Raw genomic sequence first — 19520 nt, 5'->3', positions numbered from 1 at the left:
TCTCTGCACTCCAGTCCAAACTTCACTCTGCTGCCCAGATCATTTTTCTACAAAAACGTTCAGGACATGTCACCCCACTCATCAAAAAACTCCAGTGATTGTCCATCCACCCTCACATCAAACAAAAACTCACCATTGGCTCACCTAATTGCTAATTGATTCATTAGGAACTGCTCCTACCTCACCTCACTACTCTTCTACTACAATCCAGCCCGCACACTTTGCTCCTCTAATGCTAACCTCACTGTGCCTCGATCTCGCCTATTTCACCGCCAACTCCTTGCCCTCGTCCTACCTCTGGCCTGGAATGCCCTCCGTCCTCAAATTCAACAGACAATTACTATCCCCACCTTCAAAACCTTACTGAAGGGACATCTTCTCCAAGAGGCCTTCCCTGACTGAACCCCCCCTTTCCTCTTCTCCCGCTCCCTTCTGCATCGCCATGACTTGCTCCTTTTGTTTTTTCCCCTCTCCCAGCCCCACAGTGCTTGTGTACATATCTGTAATTTGTTTGTATTAATGTCTGTCTCCCCTTCTCTTAACTGTAAGCTCGTTGTGTGCAGGGAATGTGTCTGTTTATTGCTGTATTGCACTTTCCCAAGCACTTAGTACAGTTCTTCGCACACAGAAAGTGCTCAATAAATGTGATTGAATGAATGACCGGGACTGTGACCAACCTGATTAATTTGTACCTACCCCACTGCTTAGAACAATGCTTGGCAGATAGTAAGCACTGAACAAGTACCATGATTAATTAATTTGGTTTGGCAGGATTTGGAGATGTGACACCCTTATCCACCTGCCTGCCTTCCAGATGCATACCTTTCTCAACTGCCCTAGAACTTAACTGTTTTATGAACTCTCATGTGATTATTTGATGGTGAATCGGTGCGCTCCATTTCTGCTTTCGAGTTTGGGGAGTGGTTCTTCCCGCTGGGTCATGGTACTATAGCCCATCATCGGCACCACGTTATGGCGACTTTGGCCGTAATTGCATCCCGGGTGTGAAACACATTCATGGGACCTTGGCAGCATGGCGCAGTGGACAGAGCACGGGCCTGGGGGCCAGAAGGACCTGTGTGCTAATCCCAGTTCTGCCACGCTGTCGGCTGTGCGACTTTGGGCAAGTCGCTTCACTTCTCTGTGCCTCGGTTACTTCAGCTGTAAAATGGGGATTGAGACCGTGAGCACCAGGTGGGACAGAGACCCGATTTGCTTGTATCCAACCGAGCGCTTAGTACGGTGCCCGGCACATAGTAAGCACTTAACAAACACCACAATTATTATTACTAACTATATATTCTATTGGGCTCCCTCAAGAACTTAGTATAGGGCTCAGCCCAGAGTAAGTGCCCAATAAATACTAGTGATACAGAAATCCAGGTCAGTATTGGAACTGGACAGGGACAAGCCACCTGAAAGCAGGATTTTGATATAAAAGGAATCTACTGGGCACTTTAGGACCAGGTGTTTGGGGTGCGCATTTTAAAAGTAGGAGACAGTGGTCCCTGCCTTCAAGGAGCTTACACTTTAAAGGGGGTATTAGGCAGGTACGAATCATGGGTGTGCGGAGCATGTTGGGGAGAGGACAATGGAGTTGGCAGACACTATTTCTGCCCTCAAGGAACTTGCTTTCTAGTCAGTCAAATGACTTCTAATTAGGGGAAAGATCAGAGCACCAGGCTATGCCAGTTGTGCTGTAGGGGTTGGGGGAGCATCAGAGTGCTTAGGGAGTACAGACCGAAGTCGAAAGGTAATATAGGCATGGAGGCGAGGGCGTGAGTCAGGGGACAAGGTCGTGAACTCCAGTGGATCAGGGAAGCAGCATGGCCTCGTGGGGAGCGCCCGGGACCGGACGGCAGAAGGGCAGCGTGGCTCCGTGGCAAGAGCCCGGGCTTGGGAGTCAGAGGTCACGGGTTCGAATCCCGGCTCTGCCCCTCGGCAGCTGGGTGACTGGGGGCGAGTCACTTCCCCTCTCTGTGACCTCATCTGTAAAAGGGGGCTGGGGGCGAGTCACTTCCTCGGTGACCTCATCTGTAAAAGGGGGCTGAAGAAGACTGTGAGCCTCACGTGGACCCACCTGACTACTCTCTATCTCTCCCGGCGCTTACCAGGCGCCACATAGCGATTATGGCGGCGCTTGGCCGTGGCAGCGTCGTGCGTCATCACGTCCGTGACGTCACGGCCCGGCCGGCGGCGCGCAGGCCCGGCGCCCCCTCCCGCCGCTCCGCCCCGCGGCCCGACTCCGCCATGGCCGCCGCCTCCCCGTGCCCGAGGCTCAGGGCCGCCGCGCCGGGGAAGCTGAGGGCCAGGGCCGCGGCCTCGGCCGGCTGGGGGCCCGCCGCGCTGCTGCCGCTGCCGCTCCGGCTGCCGCTCCCGCTCCTCCTGGGGCTGCTCCTCGGCCTCCTGTTCGTCTCCCCGGCCTCCGGCAGTAAGAGGGCTCCGCCCCCGACCTTTCTCCCCCTTTCCCCCGACCCTCCCCTCTTCTTTCCCCCGCCCCTTCTCCCCCTTTCCCTCCTTCCCTCCCCTCTTCTTTCCCTCCCCTCCTCCTCCTATCCTTCCCCCTCTTCCCCCATCCCCTCCCCTCCCCTCCCCCTCTCCCCCCTCCCCCTCTCCCCCCTCCCCTTACCCCCTCTCCTCCCCCCTCCCCCCTCCCCTCCCCTCCCCTTCTCCTCTCCCCTTCTCCTCTCCCCTTCTCCTCTCCCCTTCTCCTCTCCCCTTCTCCTCTCCCCTTCTCCTCCTCTCCCTTTCTCCTCCTCTCCCCTTCTCCTCCTCTCCCCCCTTCTCCTCTCTTCTCCCCTTCCTCCTTCTCCTCTCCCCCTCCCCTCCTTCTGCTCTCCCCTTCCCTCCTTCTCCTCCCCCCTCCCCTTCTCCTCCTCTCCCCCCTTCTCCTCCTCTCCCCCTCCCCTTCTCCTCCTCTCCCTTCTCCTCCTCTCCCCCTCCCTTCTCCTCCTCTCCCCTTCCCTCCTTCTCCTCCTCTCCCCTTCCCTCCTTCTCCTCTCTCCTTCCTCCTTCTCCTCTCCCCCCTCCCCTCCTTCTGCTCTCCCCTTCCTCCTTCTCCTCTCCCCTTCCCTCCTTCTCCTCTCCTCTCCCCTCCTTCTCCTCCTCTCCCCCCTCCCCTTCTCCTCTCCCCTTCTCTCCTCTCCCCCTTCTTCTCCTCTCTTCTCCCCTTCCTCCTTCTCCTCTCCCCCTCCCCTCCTTCTGCTCTCCCCTTCCCTCCTCCTCCTCCCCCTCCCCTTCTCCTCCTCTCCCCCCTCCCCTTCTCCTCCTCTCCCCCCTCCCCTTCTCCTCCTCTCCCCCTCCCCTTCTCTCCTCTCCCCCTCCCCTTCTCCTCCTCTCCCCCCTCCCCTTCTCCTCCTCTCCCCCTCCCCTTCTCCTCCTCCTCCCCCTCCCTTCTCCTCCCTCCCCTTCCCTCCTTCTCCTCCTCTCCCCTTCCCTCCTTCTCCTCCCCCTCCCCTCCTTCTGCTCTCCCCTTCCCTCCTTCTGCTCTCCCCTTCCCTCCTTCTCCTCTCCCCTTCCCTCCTTCTCCTCTCCCCTTCCCTCCTTCTCCTCTCCTCTCCCCCCTCCCCTTCTCCTCCTCTCCCCCTCCCCTTCTCTCCTCTCCCCCTCCACTTCTCCTCCTCTCCCTTCCCTCCTTCTCTTCCTCTCCCCTTCCCTCCTTCTCCTCTCCCTTCCCTCCTTCTCCTCTCCCCCTCCCCTCCTTCTGCTCTCCCCTTCCCTCCTTCTCTCCCCTTCCCTCCTTCTCCTCTCCTCTCCCCCTCCCTTCTCCTCCTCTCCCCCCTCCCCTTCTCCTTCTCTCCCCCCTCCCCTTCTCCTCCTCTCCCCCCTCCCCTCCTTCTCTCCCCTTCCCTCCTTCTCCTCTCCCCTTCCCTCCTTCTCTCCCCTCCCCTCCCTCTCCTTTCCCTTCCCCTCCTTCCCCCTCCCCTTCTTTCCCTCCTCTCCTCCTTCTATCCTCCCTCCCCTTCTTCTCTTCCCCCTTTTCCTCTCCCCTTTTTTCTCCTTCCCCTCCCCTTCTTCCCCTCCCCCTTCTTTTCTTCCCCCTCCCCTCCCTTTCTTTTCCCTTCCCCTCCCCTCCCCTCCCCTCCCCTCCCCTCCCCTCCCCTCCCCTCCCCTCCCCTCCCCTCCCTTTCTTCTCCTCTCCCCTCCCCTTCTTTCCCTCCCCTCCTTTCTCTCCTTCTTCCCTCCTTCCCCTCTTCCCCTCTCCTTCTCCCCACCTCCTCCTCCGCCGGCATTGCCCTTCTTCCCGGAGCGCTGCCCCGGGGGTCTCGGCGGTCCCTGGGGGATCCGGGGGCTGGGATGGAGGGGCGGTGGGGGCGGGCAACTTCATTAGGGGCTGAGGCAAGAGAAGGGGAGGGTTGCGGGAGCGAGGCTCCTCCTCTTTCCCCTGTGTGAGTAGAGAGAGAGAGTCGACATTATGGGGTGGATGGCGACCACCTGGCCAATTTACCCCAAATAAACCTGTGCAGGCCCATAGCCCGCCCTGCTTGGGAACCCAAGAGAGCTCATTGCCTGCAGAGCACTGTACTAAGCGCCTGCATAAGTATAATCCAACAGAGTTGGCCAATGTGATCTCTGCCCACAAGGAGCTTACAGGATACAGGGGGAGTGGATGGTAAAATACACCATGGATATGGGAAATGAAATATAAGAATACATGGGAATATTCCTCCCATCTAGACTGTGATCTCGTTGTGGGCAGCAAATGTCACTGTTTATTGTTGTATTGTCCTTCCCCAAGGCTTAATACAATGCTCTGTACATAGCCAGCACTCAATAATATTTCATTCATTCAATCGTATTTATTGAGTGCTTACTGTGTGTGTGCAGAGCAGTGTACTAAGTGCTTGGGAAGTACAGTTCAGCAACAGAGACAATTTTAATATTTAAGCACTGTACTAAGTGCTGTGGTGGATGCGAGGAAATCGAGTTGGACATGGTCCCTGTCCCATGTGGGGCTCACAGTCTCAATCCCCATTTTACAGATGAGATCACTGAAGCCCAGAGAAGTAAAGTGGCATGCCCAAGGTCACACAGCAGACACGTGGCGGAGCTGGGATTAAAACCAATGACCTTCTTACTCTCAGGCCCGTGCTCTATCCTCTGCACCATGCTAAATGTGATCGAATGAATGAATGCATTTCTGTAAATCCTGTGGGGCTAGCGTGAATAAGCAAAGTGCTTAAGGGATACACAGCCAAGGGCATAGTTGATGAGAGTAGGGCGGATAGAGGCAACGAGGGCTTAGTCTGGGATGACCTCTTGGAGGAGATGTGATTTCTGGGAGGGTTTTGAAGGTGGAGAGAGTGATGGTCTGTCAGACATGAAGTGGGGAAGGAGTCCCAGGCTTGAGGGAGAACACGGTCAAGGGATTGGTGGTGGGATCAGTGAAATCGAAGTACAGAAAGTAGGTTGGTATTAGAGGATTGGAGGTATGGTTCGGGTTGGAGTAGGAGATCACGGACATTAGGTGCTTTGAAGTAGGCAGCAGCCTGGGAATCAGGAAGTCTGTGTTCTGAATCTCAGCACCCTAATTTGAGTGCTGAGTAACCTTGAGCAATTCGCTTACTTATCTGTGCCTCAGTTTCCTCAATCAGTGGTAGTCATTCAGTAGTATTTATTGAGTGCTTACTATGTGCAGAGCACTGTACTAAGCCCTTGGAATGTACAATTCGGCAACAGATAGAGACAATCCCTGCCCAATGTCAGGCTCACAGTCTAATTGGGGGAGACAGCAGAGCAAAACAGAACAAAACAAAAACAAGACAACATTATCAAGATAAATAGAATCAAGGGGATGTACACCTCATTAACAAAAATAAGGTGGTAATATATTTAGTGAACACATTATGTACAGAACACTGTAGTAAACTGTTGGGAAAGTCACTACAACACTTTTTATGGTATTTAAGTGCATACTATATGCCAGGCACTATATTAAGTGCTGGGATAGATACAAACTCATCAGATTGGACACAGTTCATGTGGCCCCCATGGGGGCTCACAGTCTTAATCCCATTTTACAGAGGAGGGAACATAGGCACCCAGCAGACACTTGGCAAATCTGGGATTATCAGCCAGATCCTTCTGACTCTCAGGCCCTTGATCTATCCACTACGCCACCCTGGCATATTCCCTGCCCACAGCGAGTTTACAGTCTAGAGGGGAGTTTGCAGTCTAGAGAGACTCATCTCAAAAATGGGGATTCAATACCTATTTTCCCTCCCTTTCAGACTGTTACCCCCATGGTGGGATAGAGACTGTGTTTGATTTGTCTTCCAATGCTTAGTTCACGGCTTGGCACATAGTAAGCCCATAAATACCCCAGTAATTATTAATATTATTATTTCTGTCATTATGATTATTAGACCCTATAATCTTTCAGGAAAGGCCAAACTCTGATTCTGCTGCTCTCCAGAGACCTTTTAGATATTAACCAAGATTGCCAGAAACCTTTTGAAGTGTAATGCTTTTCCCTAAAAGGAAGAGCTTTCCAGCTCAGTGCATTCCTTGGATCGTGGGTCATGAGTCCACCTGCACTAGGGACCACAAACAAATTTGCCTGAGAGTCCTAGAGCCTAGTACAGCCTGCTGGAATTTTAGCTTGTCTGTGGTTGTGGGAGAGCAGATTTTTCAAGCACTCTTGGGCAGTAGTGGTGGTGTAATGGTGCTTCCTTAGGTTGAAACTTCATTTCTTAGAAGTACTATAATTTCTGTTTTAGGATAGGAAACCATCTGCATTCATTCTGAATTCACTTTAAACACTGCCTTTTCTGTCGCTATATGCAAAGAGTGGACAGGTAGAGAATCAAATTATTACTGCTAAATTTTTCCAAAAAGTACTTAAGATATCCTTGGTGCCGGTGTTTCTCATGCTGTGTTTGAGTAGTCCAGGGACTCTAATGATGCCCAGATTCAATCAGTGAATACTTATTGAGTACTTATGCTCTGCAGTGCCCTGAACCAAATGTCTGGGAGTATTTAGTATATTCAAATACCATGCCTGTCTTCAAGGAGTTTACAACATAGCAAGGGAGGTAGACATTAAAATGAATTACAGGTAGGGGAAGCAACTGAGTAAAAGCACTAATATATGTCCTGTGCGGCTGATTTCTTAGTGTTGAACTTTGGCACTTACTGAAGGCTGAAAAAGTAAAAGTGGATAGGTATACTATTATTTTAATTCACTGTGTGATCAGTGCAAGCTACTACTTGTTGCTGGCAGAATGATGATCTGTAAATAGTCCTCATTTCAGAGTAAACAGTTCATTACATTAAGAGCGCAGATATGAAAAACAAGATTTCTAGACTGTGTAGAGGTAGAAGTTGGCAGGTGTACCTCCATAAAGTGAAACAATTATTGAATGTGAAATATGTTTTCAAGGCTAGGTGAAAAGGAAAAGTGGTTTCAAAAGTGAATTGAATTACATAATATTCTTGAATTACATAATATTTACCAGAAAACAAATTGACAGTCAAAAGGAGACCATGGGAAGATACATTTTGGAGAGCCTGGGCTGGTTGAATTGTATAGTAGGCTTTTAGTGAAATCCAGTAAAGATACAGTTAGCACTTGGGGGTTGTTTTAGAGGCCTGGTGGAAAGAAGCTCAGTGGAATCCTGCTTACAGTCAATTTTGAATGAAGAATTTTAACTGGGTAGATTTGAATTTTATTTATTTATTTTTTCGGTTAACTAGATTTGGGGTAATTTCTAGTTTTCAGTGTTTTGTTTCAAGATGGTTAGTTTTTTTCATTTTACTCTGCTCCCTTAAATCAATGTGATGCAGTGCTTTAGTTGTCAGGAAAAGAATCGAAAAGGCAACACGTTCTATCTTTGTCAGCTTCTTATTGACTTCGTGTTCCACGAATCTGGGAGAGTACTTTTGTTTCTAATGGAATCAGTTAAGATGTCTGCCTTTGTAATCTGTCTATTTGAAAGCAGTTTTAAGGTTTTAGAGCATCGATTTGGTTCTCATTTTGAAAGTCCGAGCCATATGGTTTTCCAGTGGGAAAATAGTATAACAGAGAAAGCAGTAGAACGTCAAATAGTTTATGCTTTGTAAATGTTTCCATTACAGCCAAGGCTGGGTGATAAGTGACATATTTTTAGAGATCCTCACTTAAAAAACTATGCCCAAGTTGTGAGGCTTAGTCTATGCCCATTTCTCTTCTACTGAGGAATTTTTAGGGGCCAGTTTTGTGAAAAATGTCATAAGGCAGTTTTACAATGTATAGCTATATGACTCTAGGAGACTGTGATAACTATTGAGCTCAGCTGTTTGTTTTTCTGTCAGGAACCAGATTTCAACAGCCTCTGACATGGAAAACAGAATGTGGCTGCATATTAACAAGGACTAGTCTTTTAAGCTCTTAACATCCTTTGTGAAAGCCCGTGAATGGGCCATTTCAAGCAAACATCTATATAATATTTTACTTGAAAGTAATTTGGTCCAAATATTTGGTTTTGCGGGCTTCAGCTCCAGCTATTTTAGGGGTCAGAGTTCATAATTTGTGAAAGTGCTATACGTCTCCTTGGGAGTCCTTCATACAATGCTGCATTAAATGACCTTAAATAAGGCTGCTGTTGAAAATTTCGCCATTGATTCCTGTGGGTTTTTGAACTTCAAAATGGTCTATGAAATAGTTTGTGCCCAGGGTATAGCCCTGATCTTCAAGAGGCTGCTCTATGGTATTTTTTTTTTTTTAGTGCTACAATAACAGGTGGCTTTAGGCTTTTATTAGCTTAGCTGTCCTCAAAAACTGAATGCTAGTTTTCGAAGCTAGCTGGTCTTCATTGCCTCTTGGGTTGGGAGAATTTTCTCTTTGCAAAGCTGTTTCTCCCTAAGGCCATCAGTGTTTCTGATTTGATTTGCTTGGTAGGGTAGGGAGACCTAGTCATATCTAGGAAGGCAAGGCTAGGGAAGGCCCCAGCTCAGTGCTGCTTCCTGGTGCCCCTGTGTAGTCAAACTGGGGATCACTGCTGAAGCAGTGCCTGGCCTGCCATGCTCATTCATTCGTATTTATTGAGCCCCTACTGAGTGCAAAGTACTGTATGAAGTGCTTGGGAGAATACAGGCTCAGCAGCAAGTTGCTGAAGACAGAGGGTTTTGTGTTTTTTTTAAATAGTATTTGTTGAACACTGTGTACTAGGCACTGACCTTAGAGCTGGGGTAGATACAAGATAATCAGGTTGGACACAATCCCTGTCCCACATGGAGCTCACAATGTTAGCCATCCATTAGGGATGCACGCTGCAGGGAACTACGGGCCTCTAAGACTGAACATCCCCCAGCCCCACCCCGCTAAAGATAGCCCACCACTAGTGGCCTAGTGGAAAGGCACAGGCTTGGGAGTCAGAAGACCTGGGTTCTGAATCCAGATCCACCATTTGCCTGCTGTGTGATGTTGGGCAAGCTACTTAATTTTTCTGTAACTTGGTTTCCCCATCTATAACATGGGGATTAATTGCCTGATCTCCATCCCAAGACCGGGACCCCCATTGGTCAGTCAGTCATATTTACTTAGTGCTTACTCAGTGCAGAGCACTGTCCTAAGGGCTTGGAGGCATACATGTAACACACACATTTCCTGCCCAAAGTGAGCTGACAGTCCAGATGGGGAGACACAAATAAATATTATTATATTATAATACAAAAATAATATATTGTATTAATATATTATAATATATTGTCCATGTGGGACGGGGACTTGTATCTAATATGCCCCAACACTTAGCACATTGCTTGGCATGTAATAAGAACTTAACAAGTATCCTTAGTGCTATTATTATTTCTCTCACCTGCATTTTTTCCCAGTGTACCCTTTTTTAGACTCAGTATTGTGTTAATCACACAAGAACCTAGACAGTCACACCATTTATCTTTTAAGAAGTGCAAATGGCCTGGGACCCACAGCTGTGGGTTGGATCCTGATGAAAATATAAAGATCTTTATTTCCACTCAGCCGCCTAGTCCTAGGGCCCCCAGGCAGGGTCTCTTCGCCACCACAGTATCTCCCAGAGGACCTTACCTGTGTTGGATTGTGAGCTTGCAGTGACCCCTCCCTAGCCTGTAATCAGTCAGTCACCCACTGTGTAATCAGAACTTGGGGGTTTTACAGACTAAGTAGGGTGGGTTGGTGGGGGAAAGTCCCCCAAAATTGATTACAGGTGGTAGAAAGCAGTTGTGTATTGGTTGCAGCAGTGACATTTTAGGCAACCACTCGACACACTGCGTTGTTGTTAGGCACTGGGAAGGATGAGTAGGGGCATTCAGATGCTGGGAAATTAATTGGGAGATTCACTTGGGGAGGGATTTGAATGTGGCATGAGCTGTGGTTTTTCTGACGTGGAGGGGAGAGAATTCCATTCTGGAAGAGTGTGTGCAAGGGGAAGAAGGAAGGAGAGTCGAAAGTGAGGTATGTCTAAAAGGCTTAGGAGGAACAGATCAATAATAATAATAAGCACTTATGTGCTTACTATGTTCCAAGCATTCTTCTGAGCTCTGGGGTAGATTCAGGGTAATCAGGTTGTCCCACGTGGGCTCACAGTCTTAATTCCCATTTTACAGATGAGGCAGCTGAGGCACAGAGAAGTTGAGTGGCTTGCACAAAGTCACACCAGCAAACAAGCGGCAGAGCTGGGATTAGAATCCACGTCCTCTGACTCCCAAGCCCGTGTCTCTTTCCACTAAGCCACGCTGAGCGCTTACTGTGTTCAGAGAGCCCCGTACTAAGAACTTGGAAGAGTAGAGTAGAGTAAGTAGAAATGGTTCTTGTCCTCAAGGAGTTTATAATCTAACTGGGGAGAGACAGAGTTTAAAATCTAATCCTAGAAGCAGAGTATAAGGATATAGATATAAGTGCTTTGGGGGTGAGTATCAAAGTGTTTTGAGTAGGGACCCTAGTACTTAGGCAAAGCAGAAGGAAGAATAGGGCAGGAAGTGAGGAATTAGTCGGAAGCCTTCCTGGAGGAAATGTGATTTGAATAGGGTTTTGGAGATTCTGAGCAGCCGCTCTTTCAGAGATCATGAGCAAGGGGCCCACAGTGAGAGAGATGAGATCTCAGAACAATGGGTATGCTGGTGCTAGGGAAGATGTGTCTTAGCTGCTTATAAAAGTGAGGATAGGTAGGGAAGAGAGAACATAGTTCCTTAAGGCCCTTGGTGAAGAGTTTCTGCATGTTACAGAGATGAATGAGTTTAGCCATTGGAATTTTTGAAGATTGGGCAGATTGAGAAAAGTCTTTAGAACAATACAGAGAGCAGAGTAAAATATAGACCGGCGAGGCAGGAGCCAGAGAAGTCAGTGAGAAGCTGATGCAATAGCTGAAATGAGATATGACAAGTGCTTGTACGAGAAGGGTAGCAAGATTGATGGAGAGGAATGGGCAGATTCTAGAGATGTTGTGAAGGTAGAACTGATAGGATTTGGTGACTGAATGTGAGGGTTGAAGGAGAGAGTTGAGGATAATGTCAAGGGTGTAGGCTTGTGAAATGTCCAACAGACAATTGCTCTTTCCCCCTTTCAAAGCCTTATTGAAGGCCTCCAAGAAGCCTTCCTTGACTAAGTCCTCCTTTCCTCTTTTCCCACTCCCTTCTGTGTCTCCCTGACTTGCTTCTTTTATTTATTCCCCCTCCCAGCCCCATTGCACTTACTTACATATAATAACAATAATATTTGTTAAGCGCTTACTATGTGCCAAGCACTATACTAAGCACTGGGGTGGATAACTGAGGCCCAGAGAAGTGAAGTGACTTGCCCAAGGTCACATAGACAAGTGGCAGAGCTGGGATTAGTACTCAGGAGATACAGTACAACAGAGTTGGCAGCCACATTTCCTGCCCACTATGCGCTCACAGTCTAGAGGGGAAGACAGACAACATTATCAATAAATGATTTATAATCTATAATTTGAAGATATACATAAGTGCACAAGTGGGCAGATGACTAAAAAGATGGGAGTTCTCTTGAGGAGTGGCTGGGAAAGATGTGTGGGAGAGAAGGAGGGTGTGGTTGGAGAGAGGGACATGAGAATTGTTGAGGTTAGGGATTGTCCAGTGACTAGAGAGGGTGGGTTCAAGTTGGTGAGTAGGTGAGGTGGGCCAGATCAGGAGGTCAGTGGAATAGAAGAAAGAGAGGAAGTGAGCACCTGGGAGGTTATCTGGAATGTGCTTATGGCTGTTGAAGTTCTTGAAGATCAGTGTCGGCATGGAGGAGAGCTGGGGAATAGTATGTGAAGAGGGTGGATAGGTAAGGTGGGGCCTGCTGATGGAGGACCTTGAAGCTGATTGTGAGGAATTTTTGCTTGATGTGGAGAGACACAGAGGGCCAGTGAAGGGCTTAGAGGAGGGATGTGGGCAGAGCAAGTCTTCAGGAAGATGATCCGTGCAGCCACGTGCAATGTGGATTGGAGTCTTTAAATCGTTAAAGTGGGAATATGGCTTTGAGGGTCAATGGGGGGCTCCCCAAGGTCCTTGTGTCTCAATCCCTGTCTGCCTGCCTTCTGGCCCGAGCTGGCCATGGCAGACTCCCAGATGCTTAGCATTCTGATGGTTCATGCTAACTAATCGGGCTGTGGAAGGAATGACATAGGACAACCTGGGCTCTATGAAGGTCTGGGTGACTGGAAAACTCCCTTGGGAGAGTGAAAAAGCCAAAAAATAAAAATGGCATGGTACCTGATTGGTTTAATGCTGTTTCTCCCTGAAACTCTTGCTGGTTCCGAAGAAGCAGCGGGAAGCTCCCTGCACCCATTTTATTGGTGTGCCTAGAAAGGGTCACGTGGACCTTTAAAGAAGCAGAATTTCAAGATGCAAATTTTGATGAAGTTGCTAGTAGCTGCTAGTTTTTTGTGGGGATCTGGGGGGTTTTGCACCCCCCCATATTCGTAGAGTCACACACATATACATAAAATGAGTGTTCCTAGAATATTTTCTTCATAGGAATCCAAGGAAGCGGCCATTATTAGAGGAGTTGAAACACATGCATGCAGCTCAAATGTTAAATCACAGGCAGAAGCCAGTGGTCTCAACAGGAGATCAAACTCCTAGGTAGGAAAAGATGCCAGGAGGGAAAGCCATCCCATTGTTCAGAGCGTGGCACCCCTCCCTGACACCTCTCCCCAAACCCCCCAACTCCTCTGGCGCTAGCTTCCATATTGTCCTATTAGCCAACCTTTGGGAAAACCCAGAATAGTGGCCAACCTGTCTCACCAAGGTATGCTACTTCATGCAACAGGTTGGCTCAGCTAGTAAAGCCCGAAGACTTTTTGCAGTTTGGATTTCTTTGTCCATCGCTCTAGTTTGCCACGTCAGACCCGTGACCGGGGGTTGAGAATCGCTGGCGGCCCCTGTGTGACTGTGGCTACCTTGGGACAAGCACAATGTACCTGGGTTAGACAGATTCACTGGAGGCTGTGCCCTTAAAGGGCGGGCCTGGGTGCTTGGCCTCTCTCAGCTGGCAGTGAAATGGACACCTGTTCCGGTTAAACTGGAAAAGGAAAGCTCATCCAGAGAATTTTGGTGTCAATGGCAGGGCAGTCAGGATTGCCAGTGGGCCAGTCGGTGTTCCGAGGTGAGTGCTGTGTGCTTCTCAGGGAGTCCGAGCCAAGAGTAGGATTCTCTTTCTTCTCCTGCAGCAGCAAAGCTGCGTGGCCTAGTGGATAGAGCACGGGCCTTGGAATCAGAGGGACCCGAGTTCTAATCCCTGCTCTACCGCTTGTCTGCTGTGAGATCTTGGGCAAGTCCTTTCACTTCTCCGTGCCCGTTACCTCATCTGTAAAGTAGTATTTGTTAAGCATTTACTATGTGCCAGGCACTGTGCTAAGCGCTGGGGTGCATACAAGCCCATCGGGTTGGACACAGTCCCTGTCCCATGTGGGGCTCACAGTCTCAATTCCCATTTTACAGATGAGGTAACTGAGGCCCAGAGAAGTGAAGTGACTTGCCCAAGGTCGCACAGCAGACAAGTGCAGTGTGGCTCAGTGGAAAGAGCACGGGCTTTGGAGTCAGGGCTCATGAGTTCGAATCCCAGCTCTGCCACTTGTCGGCTGTGTGACTGTGGGCAAGTCACTTAACTTCTCTGTGCCTCAGTTCCCTCATCTGTAAAATGGGGATTAAGTCTGTGAGCCCCATGTGGGACAACCTGATTCCCCTATGTGTACCCCAGCGCTTAGAACAGTGCTCGGCACATAGTAAGCGCTTAACAAATACCAACATTATTATTATTATTAAGTGACAGAGTCAGGATTAGAACCCAACACCTCTGAGTCCCAGGCTCATGCTCTATCCACTGGGCCGTACTGCTTTTCTAAAATGGTATTTATTAAGCACTACGTGCCAGGCGAGGTTTGACATAGTCTGTGTCCCATATGGGACTCCCGGTCTTAATCCCCATTTTACAGATGAGGTGACTGAGGGCTAGAGAAGTTAAGTGACTTTCACTGAGTACAGTCTGTTTAACGTGTCTCTGCCCTAACGCTTAGTACAGTTCCTGGCACATAGTGCTTAGCAAGTATCATAAAAAAAGACACTTGGGGGAGTGAATGGAAATCTGCAGATGGGCTACCTAGCTCTGTAACCAACTACCCTTGATTTAGGAGCTGGGCCTTCAACAAAATAGTAGCTCCATGAAATCTTGCCTTGTCAACTGCAAAGGCAGTAATTCTGACGTGTAACCTGGAGATTAAATTTTATTATTTTTCTTTTTCAGATGGGATTAAGGAAGAAAGAAACCAAACTGCAGATGATGCAACTAGTCCAGATGAGCTTTCTTCTAAGGTCAGCGAGAATGCAAATGAAAAGACTGTGGACCCCAGTGCAAATGAAAAAACCGTGGACCCCTCCCCTCCTAATAATACTGGTCTCCCTGCTCCCCTCAAGCCCTATCCAACGAAGGATGTCAGGACCACATCTGCGGCACCTCCTTCGGTTACAACTAGTCCCGGGCTGGTAAGGGATGCTGAGGCTACTGAGGATGCCCGAATTGAGGAGGAGGGTCTGCTCACGTTGAACAGTTCCCCTTCCACCTCCAAAGACTCTCTGGACAATGGGGAATACGGAGAGTCGGACTACGACTGGACGCCCGACACCAGAGACGGCCCCAACGGTCATGAGCAAGGCAACGCAGGCTTCGCCGAGTTGGACGAAGTTGTTAATTCCAGGGACAGTTACCCTGGTGGGAAATCCTTTAAGGCTCCACCGTCAAGCTTAGAAGAGGAAGACAGTCATTTTTTTTTCCATCTGATCATCATTGCTTTCTTGGTCGCGGTGGTGTACATCACTTACCACAATAAAAGAAAGGTGAGTTCAGGATTTCCCTCTTCTCCCTAATAATAATAACTGTGGTACTTGTTAATCGCTTACTCTGTACTAAACACTCTTCTAAACTCTGAGGTAGATACAAGTTAATCAGGTTGGACACAGTCCCTGTCCCACAGAGGGCTCACACTCTTAATCCGCATTTCACAGATGAGGTAACTGAGGCCCAGAGAAATGAAGTGTCTTGCCCAAGGTCACACAGTAAACATGTGGCAAAACCCAGGTCCTTCTGACTCTCAGGTCAACTGGGTGTGATTTGCAAGCATTTAACTCCTAGAATTTGGGTCATTTTTTTTTTCTCTCCTGTGGCTAGCTATGCCAGGCTTTTACTAGGCTCTAAAGTCTTTGGGGGCAGAGATCTTGTCTACCAACTCCGCTTTATTGTCCTCTCCCAAGTGCTTAGTACAGTGCTCTGCACACATTGAGTGCTTGGTAAGTAACATTGATTGATTGATCGATCCAGACAGGGTGGGCTTCAGTGGCCCATTCTCATCGCAAGATAAGCTGGTTTTGATCTGGGGACATACTTTCCCGGTTACATCTCTTGGTGTGTAGATTGTCTATATTTCTGTTCATTTCTTCTTATAGAAGATGAACTTATAATAATTCTAGTGTGAAACTCAGCCGAGTGACCAGTATTGGAAATCCACACGAATATTGTCATACACATTGTGCCATTTGGGAAAATGAGGCTGGGGCTCATTTATAGAGGTTAATGCCATCATTTTGAGTTCACTTAGGAGTGTATGCCCTAAATATAAAAAAAACTGTTTCTGCCTCAGGATGGTACAGATGTTCTTTGGATAACTGAGGATGCTTTGAAATTTGGGAAAGTGATTTAACAAATCTATTTCTTGTATAGCTTCTAAAAATATGCCAGACCCTGAGTATGCACTTCTAAATAAGTGAGTTTTAAATGGTCATTTGTGTATTCTTCCTTAGCTGAACTCAGCTTCCCTGGAGCAAAACACCATTTTCCAAGTTAAAAAAAAAAAAAAAAAGCTTTTGAGGATTTTGGCCTCTTTCCTTTCACGAAATATCCAATTGGAATCATACTTGGCTATATGTGCTTGCCCTTTCATCTCGTCCCCTTCTCCCCCACCCCATCTCATTTCTCTCCTAGATTCGCACCTGTGGCCAGGGGATGGGGAGGATCAGCTCTTTGCTCTTGGGTATTGAGTAGCAGCCACCAGCAAGGAGGTCTGTGCTTTAGAAATTCTGCGTGTGCAGATACAGGCATGCCACAGGAATAAGGGCTATGTAAGGATATAGGAGTCCCTATTTTGCTTTATGATATTTGTTAAGTGCTTATTATGTGTCATGCACTGTACTGAGCGCTGGGGTAGATAAAAGCTAATCAGGTTGGACACAGTTCATGTCCCATATGGGGCTCACAGTCTTAGTCCCCATTTTACAGAGGAGGTAACTGAGACGCAGAGGAGCTGGGATTAAAACCCAGGTCCTTCTGACTCCCAGGCCTGTGCTCCTTTCCTCTAGGCCCAACCTTCTCATAGGTTGCACTATAGACATTTTCAGTAAAATCAAACTGAATCCAAATTGTAACAACCAAAAAGGCTGGTGTGATTTAATTGCTTTTTGAACCAAACAGGACTTTGTTCAAAGCTATATTTCCACCCTATTTTAATTTCTGATTTTACTAATTGTCCTTTGTTTCTTTTCCAGATCTTCCTCCTTGTTCAAAGCAGAAAATGGCGTGATGGTCTTTGCTCTAAAACAGTGGAATATCATCGGCTAGATCAAAATGTTAACGAGGCAATGCCTTCCCTGAAGATTACCAATGATTATATTTTTTGAAAGCACTGTGATCCAAGTTTGCGAGTTATTTTCTTTGCCTGACTTTTTATATGCTATTGTGCAAAAGTTTGCCATTAAGCCATTTGTTCTTCAATGAAGGGTTGATCTCTTTTGCCTTGATAGTTGGGAGGTGAAATATTATGTGACACAGGGGCATGTAATACTTTGTCATCTATATTTTTGTTTTTGATTTTGGGTAATGCCGAAAGGTGCAGGTGCTATTACCCTGTAGATCATTCATTGTTTCAGGTGTACTGATCTGGCTATTTTTTCTGGATATGTCAGTGGAGCTGGTAAATTACAGACCTCATTAGGTCTAAATCTCAACAATTCCAGCATCGTTGAGTCACATTAAATCTGCCAGCAGCCATTTTTGCCAGTAGAGTCTCGTGGTTCGCTTTCCCTACCATAGATTTCTTGGGATTGCCAAATGTTGGAAATAACAGATAAAAACATGCCATTAAGTAGTGCTTCAGGGAAACGATTCTAGATACTTCGTGATTAACTTCTGGATAGTTTTGGATCTGATTTCTTCTCGGAGTGTCAAATTTTGCTTTTCTGCCACTGTTTTCAAAGTTCAAATAGACCTCAATTTTAAGTTGTCATGTTTCTTGTAATCTTTGAGATAATATAACATTTCCATTGCAGTTGGTTGACTTTGTTGTTGTAGATATATCATTTATTTTTGAATGACAAATGTTAAGGTAGAATTTCATTTTTTATATATGTAAGTTATCTGCTATCTCAAAACATGTGCATCCACACATAGGTATGTAAGCGTAGAGATAGCAAATCATTTTAATATACTGGTTCCTCCAGACTTTTAATTTTGGTGTAGCTTGAATGTAGAAAGTGTTTGGAAATGTAAGAACATTTTGTTACTTTCCAAGGCAAGTTGACATGGCCAAGTGAGATGGTAAAGCTTCAGACCATCACCATTTAAGCAATTCTGCATCTTCCCAGTTCGGTCATATTAAAATGATACCTGAATGAAGTAGTTTATGCACTTAAAGCTTTTGGGGCTATACTGGCCTATTTTGTTTATGTGTTGGGTCAGTTCTCTGTTTTCAGTAGTTGAAGAATTTTCCTTCCAGCACATCTTGAGGTGATCATCAGAACCGTTAGCAGAGAGGCAGAAGGGGTCATTCTCCATTCACTTTGATTAAACCCTGAAGTATAGTGCCACCTTAAGATTTTTTTAATAGTATTTAGGCACTTACCATGTGCCCGGCACTGTACTAAGTGCCGGGGTGATCAGCTGATCAGGTTGGACACAATTCTTGTTCCACTTGGGGCTCACAGTCCTAATCCCCATTTTAGAGTTGAGGTAACTGAGGTGCAGAGAAGTGAAGTGACTTACTCAAGGTCACACAGCAGTCAAGTTGCAGAGCCAGGATTAGAACCCAGGTCCTCTACCAAAACGAACTTTCGTGGGGTATGGTGGGTGGGCATCTGCCACTAGGTTTCCAAGCTCAGAGACCGACAAGCCAGTGTCTCGATTCTGTCAAATACTAGTCCATGCCACAGCCATAGGCAAGGGAAGCACAAATGAAAAACAGCAGTCTGTTTCCTCTCAGAATTTTTTTTTAATCATGTTTGAACTTGTATCATTTAATATTTTGAATAAGGTTTTTAAAAATAAACGGTAAAAATGTCAATGCGCGACTTGCCAGCAATAATTTCAGTTTGATTTGTAACATTCCAGGGTCAGCTAAAGTCCTCACTGGGCAAACCACGCTAATGGAATTGGTCAGAACTGTTCAGGATGTTTTCTGCTTTGCTATTTGAACTTGACATTGTGCACTTTGCTCTTTTGCTCAATTTCCCACACAAGATGAGGTGGAAAAAATGCAGTCCACAATCATGTTGTTTGCTGGTCTCATGTCCTGTGATGCTTTTGAAATACTCATAACAGTAATTGCTGTATTAAGCATTCACTATATGCCAAGCACTGAACTAAGCGCTGGGGTAGATACAAGATTCTTTAATGTGGTAATTGCCCCCTTTGACCTAATGTTCAATAAGTCCCATTGATTGATTGATTGATTGACCTCCATCCTAATGTTTTAGGGTTGTACCACCGCGAACCTTAACAGTCCTTTCTACATTGCTAACATTCCCTAGAGGAACATCTCGTCCTAGAATTTATCCAAACTGCTCTTGAGCCTGCTGATATTTTCAGCAGCACAAGCGCAAACCTTCAGCGTGGGGATTTGATTGGTAGATTGTGCACCTCCTTCAGGGGACTGCATCCTCCCCGCTGGAGCCCCCGCTCTCCAGGGACCTGGTTCCTCAGCAGTGCCCGGGGTTTCCCAGCAACTTGGGGCCGGGACATCAGGGGAAAGAGGCCCAAGAACCGGGAGAAAGGAGGCAAAGAGCAGGCTTGGCAC

The 19520-nt window shown here is 47.3% G+C and overlaps 1 protein-coding gene across 1 annotated transcript; it reads left to right on the top strand.

The window, feature by feature from the left end:
- Positions 1–2115: 2115 nt before the first annotated feature.
- On the top strand, positions 2116–18788 carry CX1H5orf15 (chromosome X1 C5orf15 homolog). The gene is made up of 3 exons (XM_029051451.2): positions 2116–2431; positions 14708–15297; positions 16999–18788. The coding sequence occupies exons 1-3, from the start codon at positions 2131–2133 to the stop codon at positions 17128–17130; spliced, it is 1023 nt and encodes a 340-aa protein (XP_028907284.1). The 5' UTR covers positions 2116–2130; the 3' UTR covers positions 17131–18788.
- The last annotated feature ends 732 nt before the right edge of the window (positions 18789–19520 follow it).

Source organism: Ornithorhynchus anatinus, chromosome X1 (assembly GCF_004115215.2).
Source record: "Ornithorhynchus anatinus isolate Pmale09 chromosome X1, mOrnAna1.pri.v4, whole genome shotgun sequence".
Lineage (NCBI taxonomy): Eukaryota > Metazoa > Chordata > Mammalia > Monotremata > Ornithorhynchidae > Ornithorhynchus > Ornithorhynchus anatinus.
The sequence above is the reverse complement of the archived record's forward strand: the minus strand, read 5'-3'. Positions and strand labels throughout refer to the sequence as shown.